Source organism: Neoarius graeffei, chromosome 9, assembly GCF_027579695.1.
Source record: "Neoarius graeffei isolate fNeoGra1 chromosome 9, fNeoGra1.pri, whole genome shotgun sequence".
Lineage (NCBI taxonomy): Eukaryota > Metazoa > Chordata > Actinopteri > Siluriformes > Ariidae > Neoarius > Neoarius graeffei.
The window spans coordinates 54987789-55005808 of NC_083577.1; the positions used below are offsets into that span (position 1 = coordinate 54987789).

An 18020-nucleotide genomic window follows, 5' to 3' on the forward strand; every position below is an offset into this window, starting at 1 on the left:
TGCTCATGGATATCAAATCCGATAACTTTTATCGAGGTGTTCTCTAGCTCTCACTGTTTTTGATGAAGTATTCAGCAAAATTTTCCATCAGCTAGTTTTAATGTTATGGGAGACTTTGAAGTGGGTCTTCATAGCTTTACCTACTTTTTCTTCCCCCAAATAAACCGATTTAAGTAAATAACTATTTTAGACTATAACTGTTGGAGTTTTGATGAAAAACACCAAGATCTTCATGGTCGGAATGATGTCTTTTAAAAAACCGGAAGTCAGAAACGCGAGTGTCAATTTCAATTCAATTAATTGGAGTTGTTTATTGGATGGGGCTCACGGTTTTTTCAAGCTTAGCCTTGAAAGCTGTGAATATTAATCGAAATAATCATCTATATTCTTTCATATAAACACTAGTAGGCTCTACTTAGAAATACAAAGGTTAACAGAGCGTAAAGAGGGGATTAGAAACAATCTTCTATTACTTTATTTTGACAGAATGGTAGATGTGAATGACATTCACTGCTTATTTATGCGTGTTTTATAATTGTATTTGTAATTGACATTGATTTCTCCTTCTTTGTGATGTATAAGTGAGTTAGGATCAGCTTTATATTGCGCAAATAAAGCCATTTAGTGAAACTTTTAAGGAGAGTGTACTAATTTAACGCTTTTACCCAATTAGCATAATTAATACTAATTTGCATAATTTGTTTTTACACGTTGTATTCAGTATACAACCATCTATGTGCCTGCCAATTTCCACGTAAACAGTGTTCTCCACGGGTGCTTTTAAAGTGGCGCACCGCCACGTTATAATTCTGGCCCGCCACCCTTCCCGTGGCCAAAATAAATAAATAAATAAATAAATAAATAAAATAGAATTTTTTTTTTAAACCCCGTAACTTCATCAGTATACACCAAATAAATTGTAAAGCATTTGCTTTATTATAATTCTGTAACTATTTAACACGCAGAAAACCATTAAACAAATGCATACGGGTCTATCCCTGTGTTACACTACACCGCACCACATTATACTATACTGACACAGTAACGCTGGAAGCTACAAGCTGCAGCTAGCCAGCAGCTAAATAACTTTGTGGGTGTTTGTAGCATTATTGCACAACGGTTACGCTTATCTATCGTCTTTTCTGACCATACACAGTTACTGTAATCATATAACAGCGCGCGCGCGCACACACACGTTAAGTTCAGGTCTTTTATTTTACGCATCTGTGATCGTGTAGGCGAGAGCTGCATTTTCCCGTTGCTTCAGTGTTTGTTTACTGTAGGACTTCCGGGTTCCTGGGTCAAAGGACCTGAACTACGGAGGCCGGGGTGGCTTTGTAGTAGCCTGGGCCCGCCCATCCTAAGCGTGACGCAACACGAGGGCCTGTTGCGAGCTTAGTCTGGCCAGGCAAGCTATCTACAGCTCTTCCAAGCTCCTGAAAAATCGGGAGCCAATCAACTTTGAGCATCTCCAACGGCCCTGGGTAGAGGCGTGTTCAGGGCAGTGACGTAGTAGAACTGCGACCGGAAGCCATAGATTGTTTACAGAATCTATGCCGGAAGCGCTTCATTCACTAGAAACATTACGAACATGGAGCAAGTTCTCATTGAAAACGGAGCAAAGAGCAGCCCTGGAGGTATTTATTGAAAGGAAGGACGTTTTCGCCTTGCTCCCGACCGGCTTCGGTAAGAGTTTAATCTACCAGTTAGCCCCGTCGCGTCACATACGTCAGAGGAAAGAGTGATGTGATTGGTTTAAGCTTCGTCACAGCCTTTTCTGGCTTCGACCAGTAGCAAACTGAGGCATTTCAGGGAGGAGGGTCAACCACGCACTTTGGGAAACGGTTGGGCTTAATATCTATGCCAGACCAATGCTCGCAAAGCTTTGAAGTCGCGTTAGCCAGACTAGCTTTGTAGTGCCAGTCTCGGGCACGCGCACCAGCTCGTGCATGGATTGGAGTGGTTTCACCCAATTAGCATTATGTGTATTGTAAAAAATTTATGCATTTATTTTAATTGGGTATTTTGTTTATGCATGGAAGTTCATTTATTTTTCACACAGAAAAAAAATATAATTAATTCAGGGATGCACAACAGGAGCATCAGTCTCAACTGAGATGTCAAATGAGTCTCACATTGACAAAGATAATACGTACGGTAAGAATGTGTTCATTTTTTGGAAATTATTTTAACGATTTAGCATTTCCTAACCATTTATTGGCCAGTTTCACTGTCAAAAAAGCCCACCGGGGCCCCACCCCCTCCGCCACCTTTAATTTTTGAAAAGTGGAAAATTCTGAAATATCTTGAAAAATAAAAGTTAAGAAAAAAACATTTGAAAAAAAAATGCTAATTAGGCCCATTTTGGACCATGTTATCCTAATACATAATATCAGTTTTCTAAAAATTAAGCCATTTTTTCAATCCTGATTTGTAATATCTCAAGAACGGACAAACATTTTAATTCTGTAAAAAGTATCTTGTTCTGCATTCAATTCCGAATACAGTGAGACCAGTTTCAAGCAATTTGGATTGAATTTTCACCTGATATGCCTACGTAACGCCCATCTCCATTCCTGCCATCTCCATCCCCACACGTTCCCAGCAAACCACGAGATCATAATTCCATGTTACTCAGAGTGAAACCCTTTTGCGCAGCATGATTTGGTTTCTGTTTCTGGTTGAGAGTACATCGTGCGCGTTCTGGCTGCCGCTTCTCACCAGAGCTTTTTTGCTTTGTTTTATTTTATTTCTTTTTCTATTTTTTTTATATGTGTTTGTGTAGTTTGATGTGTTTTGTCCGCCGGTTGTGGTGTAGCTCCGGACCTAGTTTTGGGCGTCAGTTCCCTCCAGGCCTTGGTTCACCATGGGTGATGCCTGCACTCCCAGCTGTGGACTGCATTGAGCTCGTTGCTCATTTTACTTCATGGTTATCCAGCGCTCTGCGCTTTAATGCTTGGCATGATGTTCTGAGCGATGTTGCTCGGTGGCGTCGCGGTGGCTGTGCAGGCTGTTTGGGACACACCAGCGCTCTGCGTGGCGGAGCTTCTCTGCTCGCTGTGTGGATCCATGGCGTGGTGTTTGAGCGATGTTGCTGACGGCGTCACGGCGGCGGTGCTGGAGATGTGGGACTTGTTTTCGTGCGCCTTTTGGTGGGACTGTGCCTGCTACACCACGGGAATTACATCCTGACCCCTACCTGGTGGACTTTACTTTTTATTTTTCATTTATTTATTTTTTATTATATTTTTATTTTTTTCTTTGTCTACTATTGTCTGTCTGTCTGTGTGTGTGTTTGAACTTCCTGTAAAGTGTCTTTGAGTACCATGAAAAGCGATATACAAAACAGATGTATTATTATTATTATTTATTATTATTACATCATCAGCAGGAATTTCTAAAGCAGTAATGAGGCTTGAACAGTGTATTTGTAAAACACCGACCACCCTGATTGAAAACCTATAGTATGGAAGCATTCAGATATATGCCATGGTAAATTTTTCAACAAAAACTCCTGACACATTAAAGTGCCATTCCACCATTGGATGTATTTTTTTGGCATAAAATACAATATATTTTATGACAACATGACTAGACAGAGAAATCTTTTAGCTTCAAAATGATATATCAAACATAATTTGACAACGACAAGTATATTAATTTTGCGACCAAAGTCACCTACCCTTTTAATTTCCGCGCGGTAGTGAAACGTGATGTCATCGGCAGGTTCCCCTTCTTGTGTACCACGTCACGTGTGACGTGGCACAGATTATCAGCAATGGCGGATAGAACGCGATTGTCAGCTTCGGAAAAGAAGCGAAGGAAAATAGCAAGCGATGCCCAAAGGAGACGGTCGATGGTGAATATCGGCACAGCAATCAACAAGTGGAAATCGCGTTCTATCCGCCATTGCTGATAATCTGTGCCACATCACACGTGACGTGGTACACAAGAAGGGGAACCTGCCGATGACCTCACGTTTCACTACCGCGCGGAAATTAAAAGGGTAGGTGACTTTGGTTGCAAAATTAATATACTTGTCGTTGTCAAAAAATTATGTTTGATATATCATTTTGAAGCTAAAAGATTTCTCTGTCTAGTCATGTTGTCATAAAATATATTGTATTTTATGCCAAAGAATACATCCAATGGTGGAATGGCACATTAAGGATTATTATGCAGATACGGAACAAACGGACTAAACCTGGTTGTATGCTCATAAAGGCTGTAGGTGCCACCAGAGCACGTTGGAGGAAAGACTTCGAATAAACGCCGCGTTTTTAAAAAACAATAATAATTTAAATAAATAACCCCACAACACAAAACATGCGTAACAAGCCGTGACTGAGAGAAAACCCATAACGCAGGCTACGATCTGAAATAAAACACCGAGCTTAATGGTGAGCATCCTACGTCACTGCTGCACAGGCTGCCATCGACTGAGCTCAGAGCAATGAGAAGCCACAGGAAGTCAGCACTATCGAGAGAAGTCGTGCTTCTTACCCTCAGCATTCTCCAAGGAATGCATGTCTCATCTACAAATCAAAGCTACGGACCTCATTATTTCCACTTGGAGCCCAGGGGGTGGGGGGTGGACCCCCACACCACACAGCTCCAGGAAGGCTCGGCACAGGGGGGGAAAAACAATAAGAGAAGATATTTATTTTCCTTATGCATTTGTATTTGCTAGACCCTTTGGGTTATATAATTGTCATGCAAGGGATAAATGTACAGCCAACCAGCCACTATTGTGAAATAAACCACAACAGAGTGATGCAGGACCCTGATGCAAAGAGCTTATCCTGCTTATTACATGGCTACCAACTTTATAAAAAAAAAAAAAAAGACATGAAATATTGATTTATTGTATAATTGCTAATGGTCTGCTATACAGAAATGGACTGTAGAAATGTCATAACTGACCAATCAGAATAGTGTGTGTTCAACAAAGCCATGTTGGATATTTATTAAATATGATACACGCCAGTCAAAACCTGGAAATGCCTAATTAAATCAACGATGAAAAGCAGCAAACAAGTGTTCAGCATGTGTGCGAACTCCGTAAACAAAACAGTTAGAAAAGCCTCCCAGGTGATTGCTTGAAGAAGCGAGAATACCAAGCACTGGCAAAGCCATTATGAAGGTAAAGGGCGGCTATTTTTGAAGAATCTCAAGTACAAAACCATTAAAAGATGGTTTTGATTTGCTCAAGATACTGGAAAACAGGAAAATACTGGAAATAAAAAGGACTAGGTGTGTCCAAATGTTTGACTGGGAGTATATGTCTGTATAAAGCCAGCAGTTTTCTGTATCCCCCCCCTGTTGATTTAAACTGCACAACTGAGCGTCAGTATAATTCTGACACAGGGCGATTTCCTGAATTCTGTCTCAGGGAGGCCTGTATGATGGTGACTAGTGGGACAGTTCCCTTCGGGGACGAATGCAATCTAATAAAAAATTCAGGTAACTCCAGACAGAGACATGCCTATTTTGACTTGCCGGGGACGAGCCTACAGACTGCAATAAGGAACGTAATATAAAGCATGACTGTGCTTCAGGGCGGCACGGTGGTGTAGTGGTTAGCGCTGTCGCCTCACAGCAAGAAGGTCCGGGTTCGAGCCCCGTGGCTGGCGAGGGCCTTTCTGTGTGGAGTTTGCATGTTCTCCCCGTGTCCGCGTGGGTTTCCTCCGGGTGCTCCGGTTTCCCCCACAGTCCAAAGACATGCAGGTTAGGTTAACTGGTGACTCTAAATTGACCGTAGGTGTGAATGTGAGTGTGAATGGTTGTCTGTGTCTATGTGTCAGCCCTGTGATGACCTGGCGACTTGTCCAGGGTGTACCCCGCCTTTCGCCCGTAGTCAGCTGGGATAGGCTCCAGCTCGCCTGCGACCCTGTAGAAGGATAAAGCGGCTACAGATAATGAGATGAAATGAGACTTTGTGTCACAGAACAGCCACGCTTTCCAAACTGGCCTGCGTGCATCACATGTACGTGACCATGCAAACGGGACACCTCAGGTTAAGAAGGAAACACCTTGCAAATTCAACACGACTGAAGAGAGGATTTTTTTTGTTTAAAAAGTAACTGGGACGAAATCATGCACCATAAAACTGTGACCTGAGCCTCAAACTTGCCTCAGCTACAAATCAGCAAAACTGCCATTAGCCTGTGACCACCTTCAGCATCAGTCTCGGACTACTAGAGCAAAACAGAGGCTTCACACCGTTCCTCTCATCTCATATCATCTCTAGCTGCTTTATCCTGTTCTACAGGGTCGCAGCTGACTACGGGCAAAAGGCGGGGTACACCCTGGACAAGCCGCCAGGTCATCACAGGGCTGACACATAGACACAGACAACCATTCACACTCACATTCACACCTACGGTCAATTTAGAGTCACCAGTTAACCTAACCTGCATGTCTTTGGACTGTGGGGGAAACCGGAGCACCCGGAGGAAACCCACGCGGACACGGGGAGAACATGCAAACTCCGCACAGAAAGGCCCTCGCCGGCCACGGGGCTCGAACCCGGACCTTCTTGCTGTGAGGCGACAGCGCTAACCACTACATCACTGTACCGCTCACGTCATTCCTAAGTTTTGGATTTCACAACAAACAAACAGAGGACAGCCGTTATTCAACAAAAGTGGTATACAAATCAAATCTGACTGCACCAAAGCATGCAAAAAATACAAAAAAATTAGTGGCTACATTTACATGCACACTTTTTTTTACATTCAGAATTCACTTATTCTGATCTGCAATTACAAACATACCATTGACATGAAAGCACTTGGATAGATGTGTGTGCTTATGTCCAAAGCGTTCAACACCAGGAGACATGGACCACAAAACAAGAAGACTACAGATAAGTCGGAGGCTTTTGAAAATGTGGACATGCAGAAGAACGATGCGTTTCTCATACACTGAAAGAAAGACAAACGAAGTAGTCCTGGATATAGTAGGAGAAAAGAGAAAGCTGGTATGTGACATTAATGCCGCTTTTCCACTACAAACGCGGCTGAGTCGGGCTGAGCCGTGCCGTGCTGAGTCGAGCTGAGCGGGGCTGTTGGAGTTGCATTTCGACTACAACCGCGCTGAACCGTGCTGGCTGGAAGTGGGTGGACACGTTGGGTGGAGTTAGCGAAAGTGGGTGGACGTCAGGTGATGTCGTTAAGCAGCGCAAACAGTGACATCAGTGAGCTTTTAAGCGGTAGTCTCACGACCCGAATAGTAAACAATAAACATGGAGGACATGGAGTCGTTAGTGTTGCTGGTCTTGGTGCTGTGGCTTGTTGTCACCGACAACGCCAACAGATACTGGCAAGAGCGCATAGATGAGGCGAGGCGCATAAGGCTTCAGAAATTTTCGTAATTATTCTCCTTCCGGGTTTGCGGTGTTTACAGATCCCAGCGTGCTCGCGGGGCGTGTGTGGGCATGTGAGGACACTCCTCCTCACCAATCAGTGCACAGGGGAGTGTCTGCTCACGCCCCCAGCCTCACTCGGCTCGCTTTGGCTCGCTTCAGCCCCACTCCAAAACCGTGCGAGTTTTAGGGGCTAAGCAGGGCTGAAGCGAGCTGAGTCGTGCTGGTTTTTGGTAGTCGAAACGCGAGCCGTGTCGGGCTGAAGTGAGCTGAAAAAGGGTAGTGGAAAAGGGCCATAAGATACAATATTTTGGACACATCATAAGAGCAGATGAGATGCAACGGCAGCTTTAAGAAGGCAAAGTAGAGGGTAAGCGGAAAAGAAGGAAACAATGAAGGACATGGATGAAAATGAACCATGTCCAATGTGTCCATACAGCTCAAGACGGACAGAAATGGAGATCCACAACTGTCGACCTTCGGAGATGATGATGACACTAATGAATGAATATAACAGGAACAGATTTCTGGCATGTGCATAATCCCACATTGCTGACTTACTCTGCCTCATAAAGATTGACATGGCGAGCATTTTAACCAAATACATTTCTTTTATCCGATTTATTCAAGCAAATATTGGAAAGAATCCTCCTCGTAGAAATGCTTTACAGGAGAAGGTGAGCAGAGGAGAATTTGTTTTGGAATGCCGTCCTGTAAAGAGCCATACCACTGTCGCTGACTCTGCCTGCCAAAATAAGGACTGTGGACGAAAGCCCGAAGCAAGGGCTGCCAGGACAACGTTGTCCTATGTGAATTTACCGATACTGAATGGAGAAACAACCTGAGAATGACAGTCATTCATGAAGTTATGCTCAATATGAGAGGGCGATATGGCACATTTCTCCCATCTATAAAATCTCAAGACGTCACTGTGCATGAACTTGCAGAAGACAATCCGATAGGAAGATATTAGCCATGTAAATGCTCCATCAAAAATATTATCAGAGGTCCACACCACCAATCAGATAAACCGTGTGAAGCCGCCATTTTGCTCTAGTAGTCCAAGACAGATGCTGGACATGGTCACAGGCTAATGGCATTTTCTCAGTTGAACTGGGGTTTTTTATTCCAATCAAGCTCATCTCATTATCTGTAGCCGCTTTATCCTGTTCCACAGGGTCGCAGGCGAGCTGGAGCCTATCCCAGCTGACTACGGGCGAAAGGCGGGGTACACCCTGGACAAGTCACCAGGTCATCACAGGGCCGACACATATGCTGCGTTCATGTGCTATGGGAAGATGATATTTTCCAGTTGGGAAGTGGTATTTACCAGTGTGTTGTGTTCACATGCTTTTGTTGTTGTTGACAAAGGACGCGGACTGCTAGTTAGCAATAGTTAGTTAGCTATCGTTAGCAATAGCGTCTGCTCTGGATAGGTAAAAACAAACCATAACACATTTTTAAAGGAAACGGATTTCTAACGTATTGTATTACACTTGTTAATGACGCAACATTGCATAGACACCAAAAACTACCCACTAGTACTAGTAAAAAAAAAAAACTTTAGTAGCGTACAATGCTTACCATTCAAGTGTCCTGTACCGCTCACCGCCATGTTGAAAAGGTTAAAGTTCATCTCATCTCGGCAACTCATGTATCAAAATTTTCTACGAGTTGCCCAGTGGAAAATACCACAAGAGGGGGCGTTCATGTGTGCTTTCCATGTCGGCGTTTGGTATTTACCATAGCACATGAACGCACCAATAGACACAGACAACCATTCACACTCACATTCACACCTACGGCCAATTTAGAGTCACCAGTTAACCTAACCTGCATGTCTTTGGACTGTGGGGGAAACCGGAGCACCCGGAGGAAACCCACGCGGACACGGGGAGAACATGCAAACTCCACACAGAAAGGCCCTCGCCGGCCACGGGGCTCGAACCCAGACCTTCTTGCTGTGAGGCGACAGCGCTAACCACTACACCACCGTGCCGCCTCCAATCAAGCTGTTTACAATAATTTTCATTCCCATCAATCTGTTAATAATCGGATTCAAGCTTATTAGGGACCATGTAAATGTAGCTAGTTTCTCTGGTGTATATAGACACTAAATTCACACCTGGTCCGTGTGTATAATGTGGACTGGTGCATAATTTAGCAACCTGAAAAATGTTTGATTTGTAATGGAACATCAGTATAATCATGACAAGTACACCGAGTAGTATCAAACAACAAAAGGCATATCAAATAAAGGCAGATTAAAACTATGCACATAGGAACCTCAGAATAAAATAAAAAGTAATAGGGTTTAAGGTCAGCATATAATTTGTAAATGGAAATGAGCAGATGTGGCGCTTTATTAGCTCATTAGTCCTTTGAGTAATAGGTGCACGTTCCTCAGATCTTCAGAACGTGCTGAACCTTTTCCTTTCATTGGCTGTCACATGTGCATAAATTAGGCTGTGTGTCATGTAAATGAAAATGTGGGTAAACTGGGCTTCAAGAACGCATAGGACGTGAAAATAAGGAGCTACGGGCAAGGGGCTTGTTTCCACGCAGCTGAAGCTGATTCATAATTTGGTTTCAAAATCACTGCTCCTTTACATGTACAACCGTTTCATGAATCCGATACATACTTGTTCCACGCACTTAAATCTGGATTCATTTCTATGAAACTGACAAGTAAGGGCACATTTCAAGGTATTCATTTTAAAAGAAATATAAACATTGCAAGGCAATCGATCATTCTCCGCACCCCGAGTAATCATTGTGTGTACCACACAAAGATAAGCTATAAAAGAACAATAAGCAAAGGGCTGACGATGCAGCAGTAAATACACCTATGATTAAGCACTAGTTAGTGAAAGCTGACATGTCTCCAAAGTGTAGAAAAAAAAACCTGGAAAGTGTGAATGTTTTTCTTGGGAACAAGTTACAAAAGCAATGATGGGAGCGCATGCTTTTAATCAAGCCAAAGAAATGCACCAAGAACTAATTCTACAAACTAAATCAGTGTAGATGCTGCTAAATTTCTGGATAAGGTGTAAGGGAGGGGAGGGGGGAAAAAAAAAAAAAAAAAAAAAAAAAAAACACTTGTGCCCATAGCAGCACTTTCTGGTACACGATGCTGTGCAGATGCACTGTGTGGGGGACGGTTTGAGGCCAAGTTTACATTAGACCGTATCTGTCTCATTTTCTTCGCGGATGCACTGTCCGTTTACATTAAAACGCCTGGAAACGCCGGGAAACGGGAATCCGCCACGGTCCACGTATTCAATCCAGATCGTGTCTGGTCCGGTGCTGTGTAAACATTGAGAATACGCGGATACGCTGTGCTGAGCTCTAGCTGGCGTCGTCATTGGACAACGTCACTGTGACATCCACCTTCCTGATTCGCTGGCGTTGGTCATGTGACGCGACTGTTGAAAAACGGCGCGGACTTCCGCCTTGTATCACCTTTCATTAAAGAGTATAAAAGTATGAAAATACTGCAAATACTGATGCAAATACTGCCCATTGTGTAGTTATGATTGTCTTTAGGCTTGCCATCCTTCCACTTGCAAGTGGTAAGTGATGTGCGCTGGGATCACACACACAGCGGCTCAGTCCCGAATCACTGCTTGTGCGCTATACTCGTGCGCTCTGTGAGCTGCGCAGGGCCGGAGTGCGCACCCTCCAGAGGGCACTCGCTGTTCAGGGCGGAGTGATTTGGAGCGCAGGATGCCTGCTGAGCCGAGCGTATCCGTGTATTGGCGTTGCTGTGTGCACGCGAATCGTGTATTGGTGTTGCTGTGTGCACACTAATCGTTTTAAAAACGTTAATCTGATGATCCGCTGATACGGTCTAATGTAAACCCCACCTGAGAGGTCGGTCGGTACGGGAGACGTGAGGGTCTCTCTACTTCAGTGGCCGAGCCTGATTAGCATTGACTGCAACTTTTCACATTCTCCAGATGATAAATCCTGCCCAATAAAGACTCACAGAAAAATTAGCTAAAAACAAACATAGACCACCTACTCGGACAGCAAACTAAAACTTAGCTCTTCCCATTTATCTAATCATTATTTTCTCAGTAATAGCATTTAAGCCTAGGTCACAACCGGCCACACGTGCTCCTACGGCCGGTCTACGTGCAAAAAAACACAAGAAACGCACACAGGGCGCGTGTGAGACGTGCTGATTTTTGAGCCGTAGACTGGCCGCAGAGGTTCTTTGTCATGTCAAACAAACTCTACGGGCGCTTACGGTTTTTTTTTTTTCAGGTTGCAAGACAGGGGCGGCACGGTGGTGTAGTGGTTAGCGCTGTCGCCTCACAGCAAGAAGGTCCTGGGTTCGAGCCCCGGGGCTGGCGAGGGCCTTTCTGTGTGGAGTTTGCATGTTCTCCCCGTGTCCGCGTGGGTTTCCTCCGGGTGCTCCGGTTTCCCCCACAGTCCAAAGACATGCAGGTTAGGTTAACTGGTGACTCTAAATTGAGCGTAGGTGTGAATGTGAGTGTGAATGGTTGTCTGTGTCTGTGTGTCAGCCCTGTGATGACCTGGCGACTTGTCCAGGGTGTACCCCGCCTTTCGCCCGTAGTCAGCTGGGATAGGCTCCAGCTTGCCTGCGACCCTGGAGAAGGATAAAGCGGCTACAGATAATGAGATGAGAATGAGGTTGCAAGACAAACTTATTGCCAACGTGTGTCTTTCTCCACGAAAAAAAAAAAAACGCAGCGATTTGGGAAATGCCAAAAATCGCACCGCCAAAAAAAAATCGTATGTCCGGTTGTGACCTAGGCTTTATATACAGTCTGCCCCTATACTGGGACATACGATCAATGTAACCAACATGTTCTGACAACAAAATGTGGCAAAGCAGGACAACATCTTGGCTTTCTCCACTGCACCATATTAACCATTTTTTACAGTCCAGATAAACGCACACAGACATACTTGTTTATTAGACTCAAAGAACTTGACCTGAAGAATGACGAAACAAGTTTATAAGCAAGTACATCATTATGGAGGGCCGCAGTCTGGATCATTCGGATCATCTCTCTCTCGCTCTCTCTTGCTCACACTTGTCTTTCTTTACCTGAGCCATGGTGAATAATGTGAGTGAGCAAGAAAGTGAAAATGAACCGAAACTGGTTTGAAACGTTATCAGACAAATCCAGATGACACCTCTGATCAAAGTAATCTTTTGGTCCTCATTCAATACTTTTTGGATACCACAGTCTACAGGAAATTGTAGAGGGCTAACAACCTCCAGCAATATCTGACATATGAAACTTTCATATCCCCCCCCCCCCACATGAATGTTGATTTAGGCAAACATTTTGGTCGAAGATTTTCTTTCCTTTACGTGACTGTTAGTGATTAACCATGCAGCATTTGACCAATGAGAATTTTTTTTTTCAAATAAAATAAATCAGGTTTTGACTTCAGGTTCACTTATAGGTTGTCTTTTTTTTTTTTTTTAGGGGGTGGGTTTGTTATATGGTTCATTCAACCAGAAGTGCTGAATGAGACAGCAGACATTGTGTGATCATTAATAACGTTCCATACTATAAGACACCGTCCTCCTTTTTTATTTATTTTTAAACACACGTCTGACTTACCACCACGGTCCAAGTGTCTTTCAAAGCAAGAGACTCGATGCATGATTTCACTTCAAGGTCTATTGGTTTCTGAGCCTGCTGACACACGTGTGGACCCACCCACGTCACAAAACTTCCCACGGTCACCAAACTCGTACCACATATCAGCTCAACACGTACAGCTGTCTCTAAACCATTACAAACTAGCTAAGCTGATAAAATTATTGATAGAAGATATACATGATGAGAATTTTCAGAAGAACATATACAATATACCCATACACACATCATGGATCTGGACAAAGATGGGTCAGGTGTAGAAATCAATGCATTATCTTTTAAAAAATTTAATAATAATAATAATAAAATAATACACAAGGCATAACTCTCAGAAATAAAAGTACTAGGCTGCACTGTTTCTTTGCCCCTAGGGTGGTACCATCATCAAGTGCACTTTTTTGAACCTGTAGTATTTTTTTTTTACGGCACCGTTGCACAGCCTCACAATAATCACCAGGGTTGAGTCCGGGATTCTTCTGGGTTCTCTAGTTTCCTTCCACCTCACAAAAACATTATCATCTTTTGGCTGCTCCCGATTAGGGGTCGCCACAGCAGATCTTTCGTCTCCATTGCTCCCTGTCTTCCGCATCCTTCTCTACCACACCTGCCACTCTCATGTCCTCTCTCTCACCACATCCATGTATCTCCTCTTTGGCCTTCCTCAATTTCGTGTGCCTGGCAGCTCCATCCTCAACATTCTCCTTCCAGCATGCTCTGCATCTCTTCTCAGGATGTGCCCGTACCATCTCAGTCTCATCTCCCTTAGCTTAATTCCCAAGCTCTCCACATGTGCTGTCCCTCTGATGTGCTCGTTCCTTATCCTGTCCAACCTCGTCACTCCCATCGCAAACCTTAACATCCTCAACTCCACCACCTCCAACTTTGCCTCCTGTCTCTTCGTTAAGGGTACAGTCTCCAATCCATACATCACAGCTGGTCTCACTACTGTCTTATACAGCTTACCTTTCACTTTTGCTGGGACTTTCCTATCACAAATGACTCTGGAAATCCTTCTCCAACTGCTCCACCCCGCCTGCACTCTCTTTCTCACCTCACTATCTACTTGGGGCGGCACGGTGGTGTAGTGGTTAGCACGGTCGCCCCACAGCAAGAAGGTTCTGGGCTCGAACCCAGCGGCCGCCAAGGGCCTTTCTGTGTGGAGTTTGCATGTTCTCCCCATGTCTGCATGGGTTTCCTCCGGGTGCTCCAGTTTCCCCCAGAGTTCAAAGACATGCGGGACGGCCTTGGGCTGGGGTGCCCTTGAGCGAGGCACCTAACTCCCGATTGCTCCCCGGGCGCTGTTAGCACGGCTGCCCACTGCTCTGGGTATGTGTGCGTGTGTGCACACTGCTTCAGATGGGTTAAATGCAGAGAGGAAATTTCACAAGTGTGTGATGAATAAAGTTGTGCTTTCTTTCTTCTATCGCAGCCCCCATTTTCCTGCACAGTTAGCCCCTGGTACTTGAATTCACCAACTTTCTTGCATCTTCACTACAAAAACATAATCTCTAGCCGCTTTATCCTGTCCTACAGGGTCGCAGGCAAGCTGGAGCCTATCCCAGCTGACTACAGGCGAAAGGCGGGGTACACCCTGGACAAGTCGCCAGGTCATCACAGGGCTGACACATACAGTACGTTTACATCTCATCTCATCTCATTATCTCTAGCCGCTTTATCCTGTCCTACAGGGTCGCAGGCAAGCTGGAGCCTATCCCAGCTGACTACAGGCGAAAGGCGGGGTACACCCTGGACAAGTCGCCAGGTCATCACAGGGCTGACACATACAGTACGTTTACATGCACATCCAAATCGAGCTGCTGTCGGTAATCGAGCAAAGGGTCCCAGCAGGGGTGCCAGAGAAATCCAATCCTATATGCACACAAGGAAATCGAGCTATTGTGTGAGGTACATTGTGCACCCGAGCCACAGGTGGCACTACACACCCCATCGTGTTGGTACACTTCCGGTTGTCATCATGAAGAGCTATTCAAGAGTGTAAACAAAGTTATCAGTTCCGCCGTGTTCTCCATTGCGCGTTTTTCTCCCATCCATGAATTTTAATATATTCAACTCTTTAAGCTGAATGAGCATGAACTCTGTCTCCTCATTGCTCCAGAAGTGCACGTTTCTGCTCGCCATTTTCTCTTCTTCGTTTGTTCCTCCTGACCTCTTCTGCTGCTCGCTACTACTGTTGTCATGCCGACCGAGGCTGTCGTGTTTCCTGCTTGTGGTCTCGTCACTTCCGGAAGGGGCAGTGCTGAAGTAAGTAGCTCGACAGGGTTTACATGCACTAAGTAGCTCGGCAAAAATCACATAATCTAGGTCGTGTAGCTCGATTACGAGAAATCAAGTTCGGTTCAGTTTCAGCCTAGCTACAGTGTATCCATGGCATTTAGAACTTCGATTTCAGTCGAGCAACGGCAGAAATTCGATTTTCTCTATGTGCATGTAAACGCACTCATAGACACAGACAACCATTCACACTCACATTCACACCTACGGTCAATTTAGAGTCACCAGTTAACCTAACCTGCATGTCTTTGGACTGTGGGGGAAACCGGAGCACCCGGAGGAAACCCACGCGGACACGGGGAGAACATGCAAACTCCACACAGAAAGGCCCTCGCCGGCCACGGGGCTCGAACCCGGACCTTCTTGCTGTGAGGCGACAGCGCTAACCACTACACCAACATCTCATCTCATTATCTGTAGCCGCTTTATCCTGTTCTACAGGGTCGCAGGCAAGCTGGAGCCTATCCCAGCTGACTACGGGCGAAAGGCGGGGTACACCCTGGACAAGTCGCCAGGTCATCACAGGGCTGACACACAGACACAGACAACCATTCACACTCACATTCACACCTACGGTCAATTTAGAGTCACCAGTTAACCTAACCTGCATGTCTTTGGACTGTGGGGGAAACCGGAGCACCCGGAGGAAACCCACGCGGACACGGGGAGAACATGCAAACTCCACACAGAAAGGCCCTCGCCGGCCATGGGGCTCGAACCCGGACCTTCTTGCTGTGAGGCGACAGCGCTAACCACTACACCAACATCTCATCTCATTATCTGTAGCCGCTTTATCCTGTTCTACAGGGTCGCAGGCAAGCTGGAGCCTATCCCAGCTGACTACGGGCGAAAGGCGGGGTACACCCTGGACAAGTCGCCAGGTCATCACAGGGCTGACACATAGACACAGACAACCATTCACACTCACATTCACACCTACGGTCAATTTAGAGTCACCAGTTAACCTAACCTGCATGTCTTTGGACTGTGGGGGAAACCGGAGCACCCGGAGGAAACCCACGCGGACACGGGGAGAACATGCACTACATTGTGAATTTGCCCATAGGTGTGTACACAGTGCCCTGGGATAAACTCGCATCCCATTCAAGATGTATTCCGACCTCACACCCAGGATAGGCTCTGGATCCACCATGACACCCAGCCTTAGTGGAAATGAATGAGGATGAGGATGAGGATGCATGTTTGAGCTGAGAGCATGTGTTTTTAGAGTAAAAGCGTTACCCCAGTGGTCCTCAAGGGCCAATTGATACACAATCCATTTTCAGAAAGGTACAAAACATGGCAATGACAAGGAAAACCTGCCACTGTCCCTTTATTTTATTTTATTTCCGAGACAGCAGTCCAGGATTATCCTGTCCAATCCGACACAAAAACCCTCCCGACAGCTAAACAACAGTGAAGGGGATGAGTGTACAGCCCTCAACGCGACACTTACTTCCCAATGACCTCGCACAGCTCGTAAACGTCTTCGAAGAGGACGTCGTCGTCGGCCATGGTCCAACAACCAGACGGCACAGCTTCCTGCCAAATGTGTCCACGGCAGGAAATCGCACACTCAGTGCACGAGACGAAATCACAGGCGCTTGTGGACGCAAATCCCAGCGAGCGGAAAATACAGCCTGCGTGCGCGGTTTCTTTCCTTTTCTCCTCTGAAAGGGGGAAAAATGTCCGTGAAGGATTGAGTTAAAAATACAGAGAAGGGGCGGACAGAGTGGAACCGCTCAGCTCTCACCCCTCTGCCCCACCTTACGCCTGCTTCCCTTTAATCAATCCGGCTTTTACAAAGAACTCGCGGACAGGTTCCGGTTTTTATCAGCTTTTATAAACAACTCGCCTCATGTACAGCTGTGGATCAGTCGAGCTGTCTGTCTACCTGTCTGTCTATCTGTCTGTCCGTCCTTCCAAATCCGCTACAGGACTGCTCTCTCTCTCTCTCTCTGGTGCTAAAATTGCAGCTAAGCAACAATATTCATCACATATCCGCACGCATACGGTAGCTTCCGGTGTCTGTCTGTCTATTTATTTATTTGTCTATCTATCTCTCTATCCTTAGCTTTTCCAGCACGGCTGTGGTTCTCCCCGCTTCGCCCAGCCGCTCCTCCTCTCTTCTTTCTGCTTCCACAAAACCCAGACTCCGCCCTCTCAAGGTTACGAAACTGGAGTGCCAGGCGCCATAATGGTTCCTACTAGGCCGGTCGTGTTCCGGAAGTACTACATTGGAAAACATGGGAAGCCTGAACCGCAATGGCGACTGAGCTTGTCTACGGAGTCACAGTTTCCTAAACGTCAGTTACTCGCTCTGAAGACGTCAGTTGGTAATGAGTGGTATCCAAGAGTGCGTTTGTCTTTTAAGAAATTTCACGAATGTCCGCGTTAATTCATGGATAAACCAGTCGGGATGCAAACAAGTCAATTAAGCACAAATGATTTTTATAAAGAACAGTTTGATGACACAACTACACTGGACAGACCATCCATCCATTATCCATTATCTGTAGCCGCTTTATCCTGTTCTACAGGGTCGCAGAAGAGCTGGAGCCTATCCCAGCTGACTACGGGCGAAAGGCGGGGTACACCCTGGACAAGTCGCCAGGTCATCACAGGGCTGACACAGAGACACACAACCATTCACACTCACATTCACACCTACGGTCAATTTAGAGTCACCAGTTAACCTAACCTGCATGTCTTTGGAC

General features: G+C 45.4%; 1 protein-coding gene across 4 annotated transcripts in view; it reads right to left on the reverse strand.

Moving 5' to 3' along the window:
• Window positions 1-17433, reverse strand: part of caska (calcium/calmodulin-dependent serine protein kinase a) — a 425905-nt gene extending 408472 nt beyond the window's left edge. For all 4 annotated transcript variants that reach the window (XM_060929833.1, XM_060929830.1, XM_060929834.1 and 1 more), the window contains exon 1: window positions 16760-17433. In XM_060929833.1, the coding sequence (XP_060785816.1) occupies window positions 16760-16818 (59 nt within the window). In that variant the 5' untranslated portion in view covers window positions 16819-17433. The remainder of the gene's footprint in view (window positions 1-16759) is intronic.
• Window positions 17434-18020: the final 587 nt, after the last annotated feature.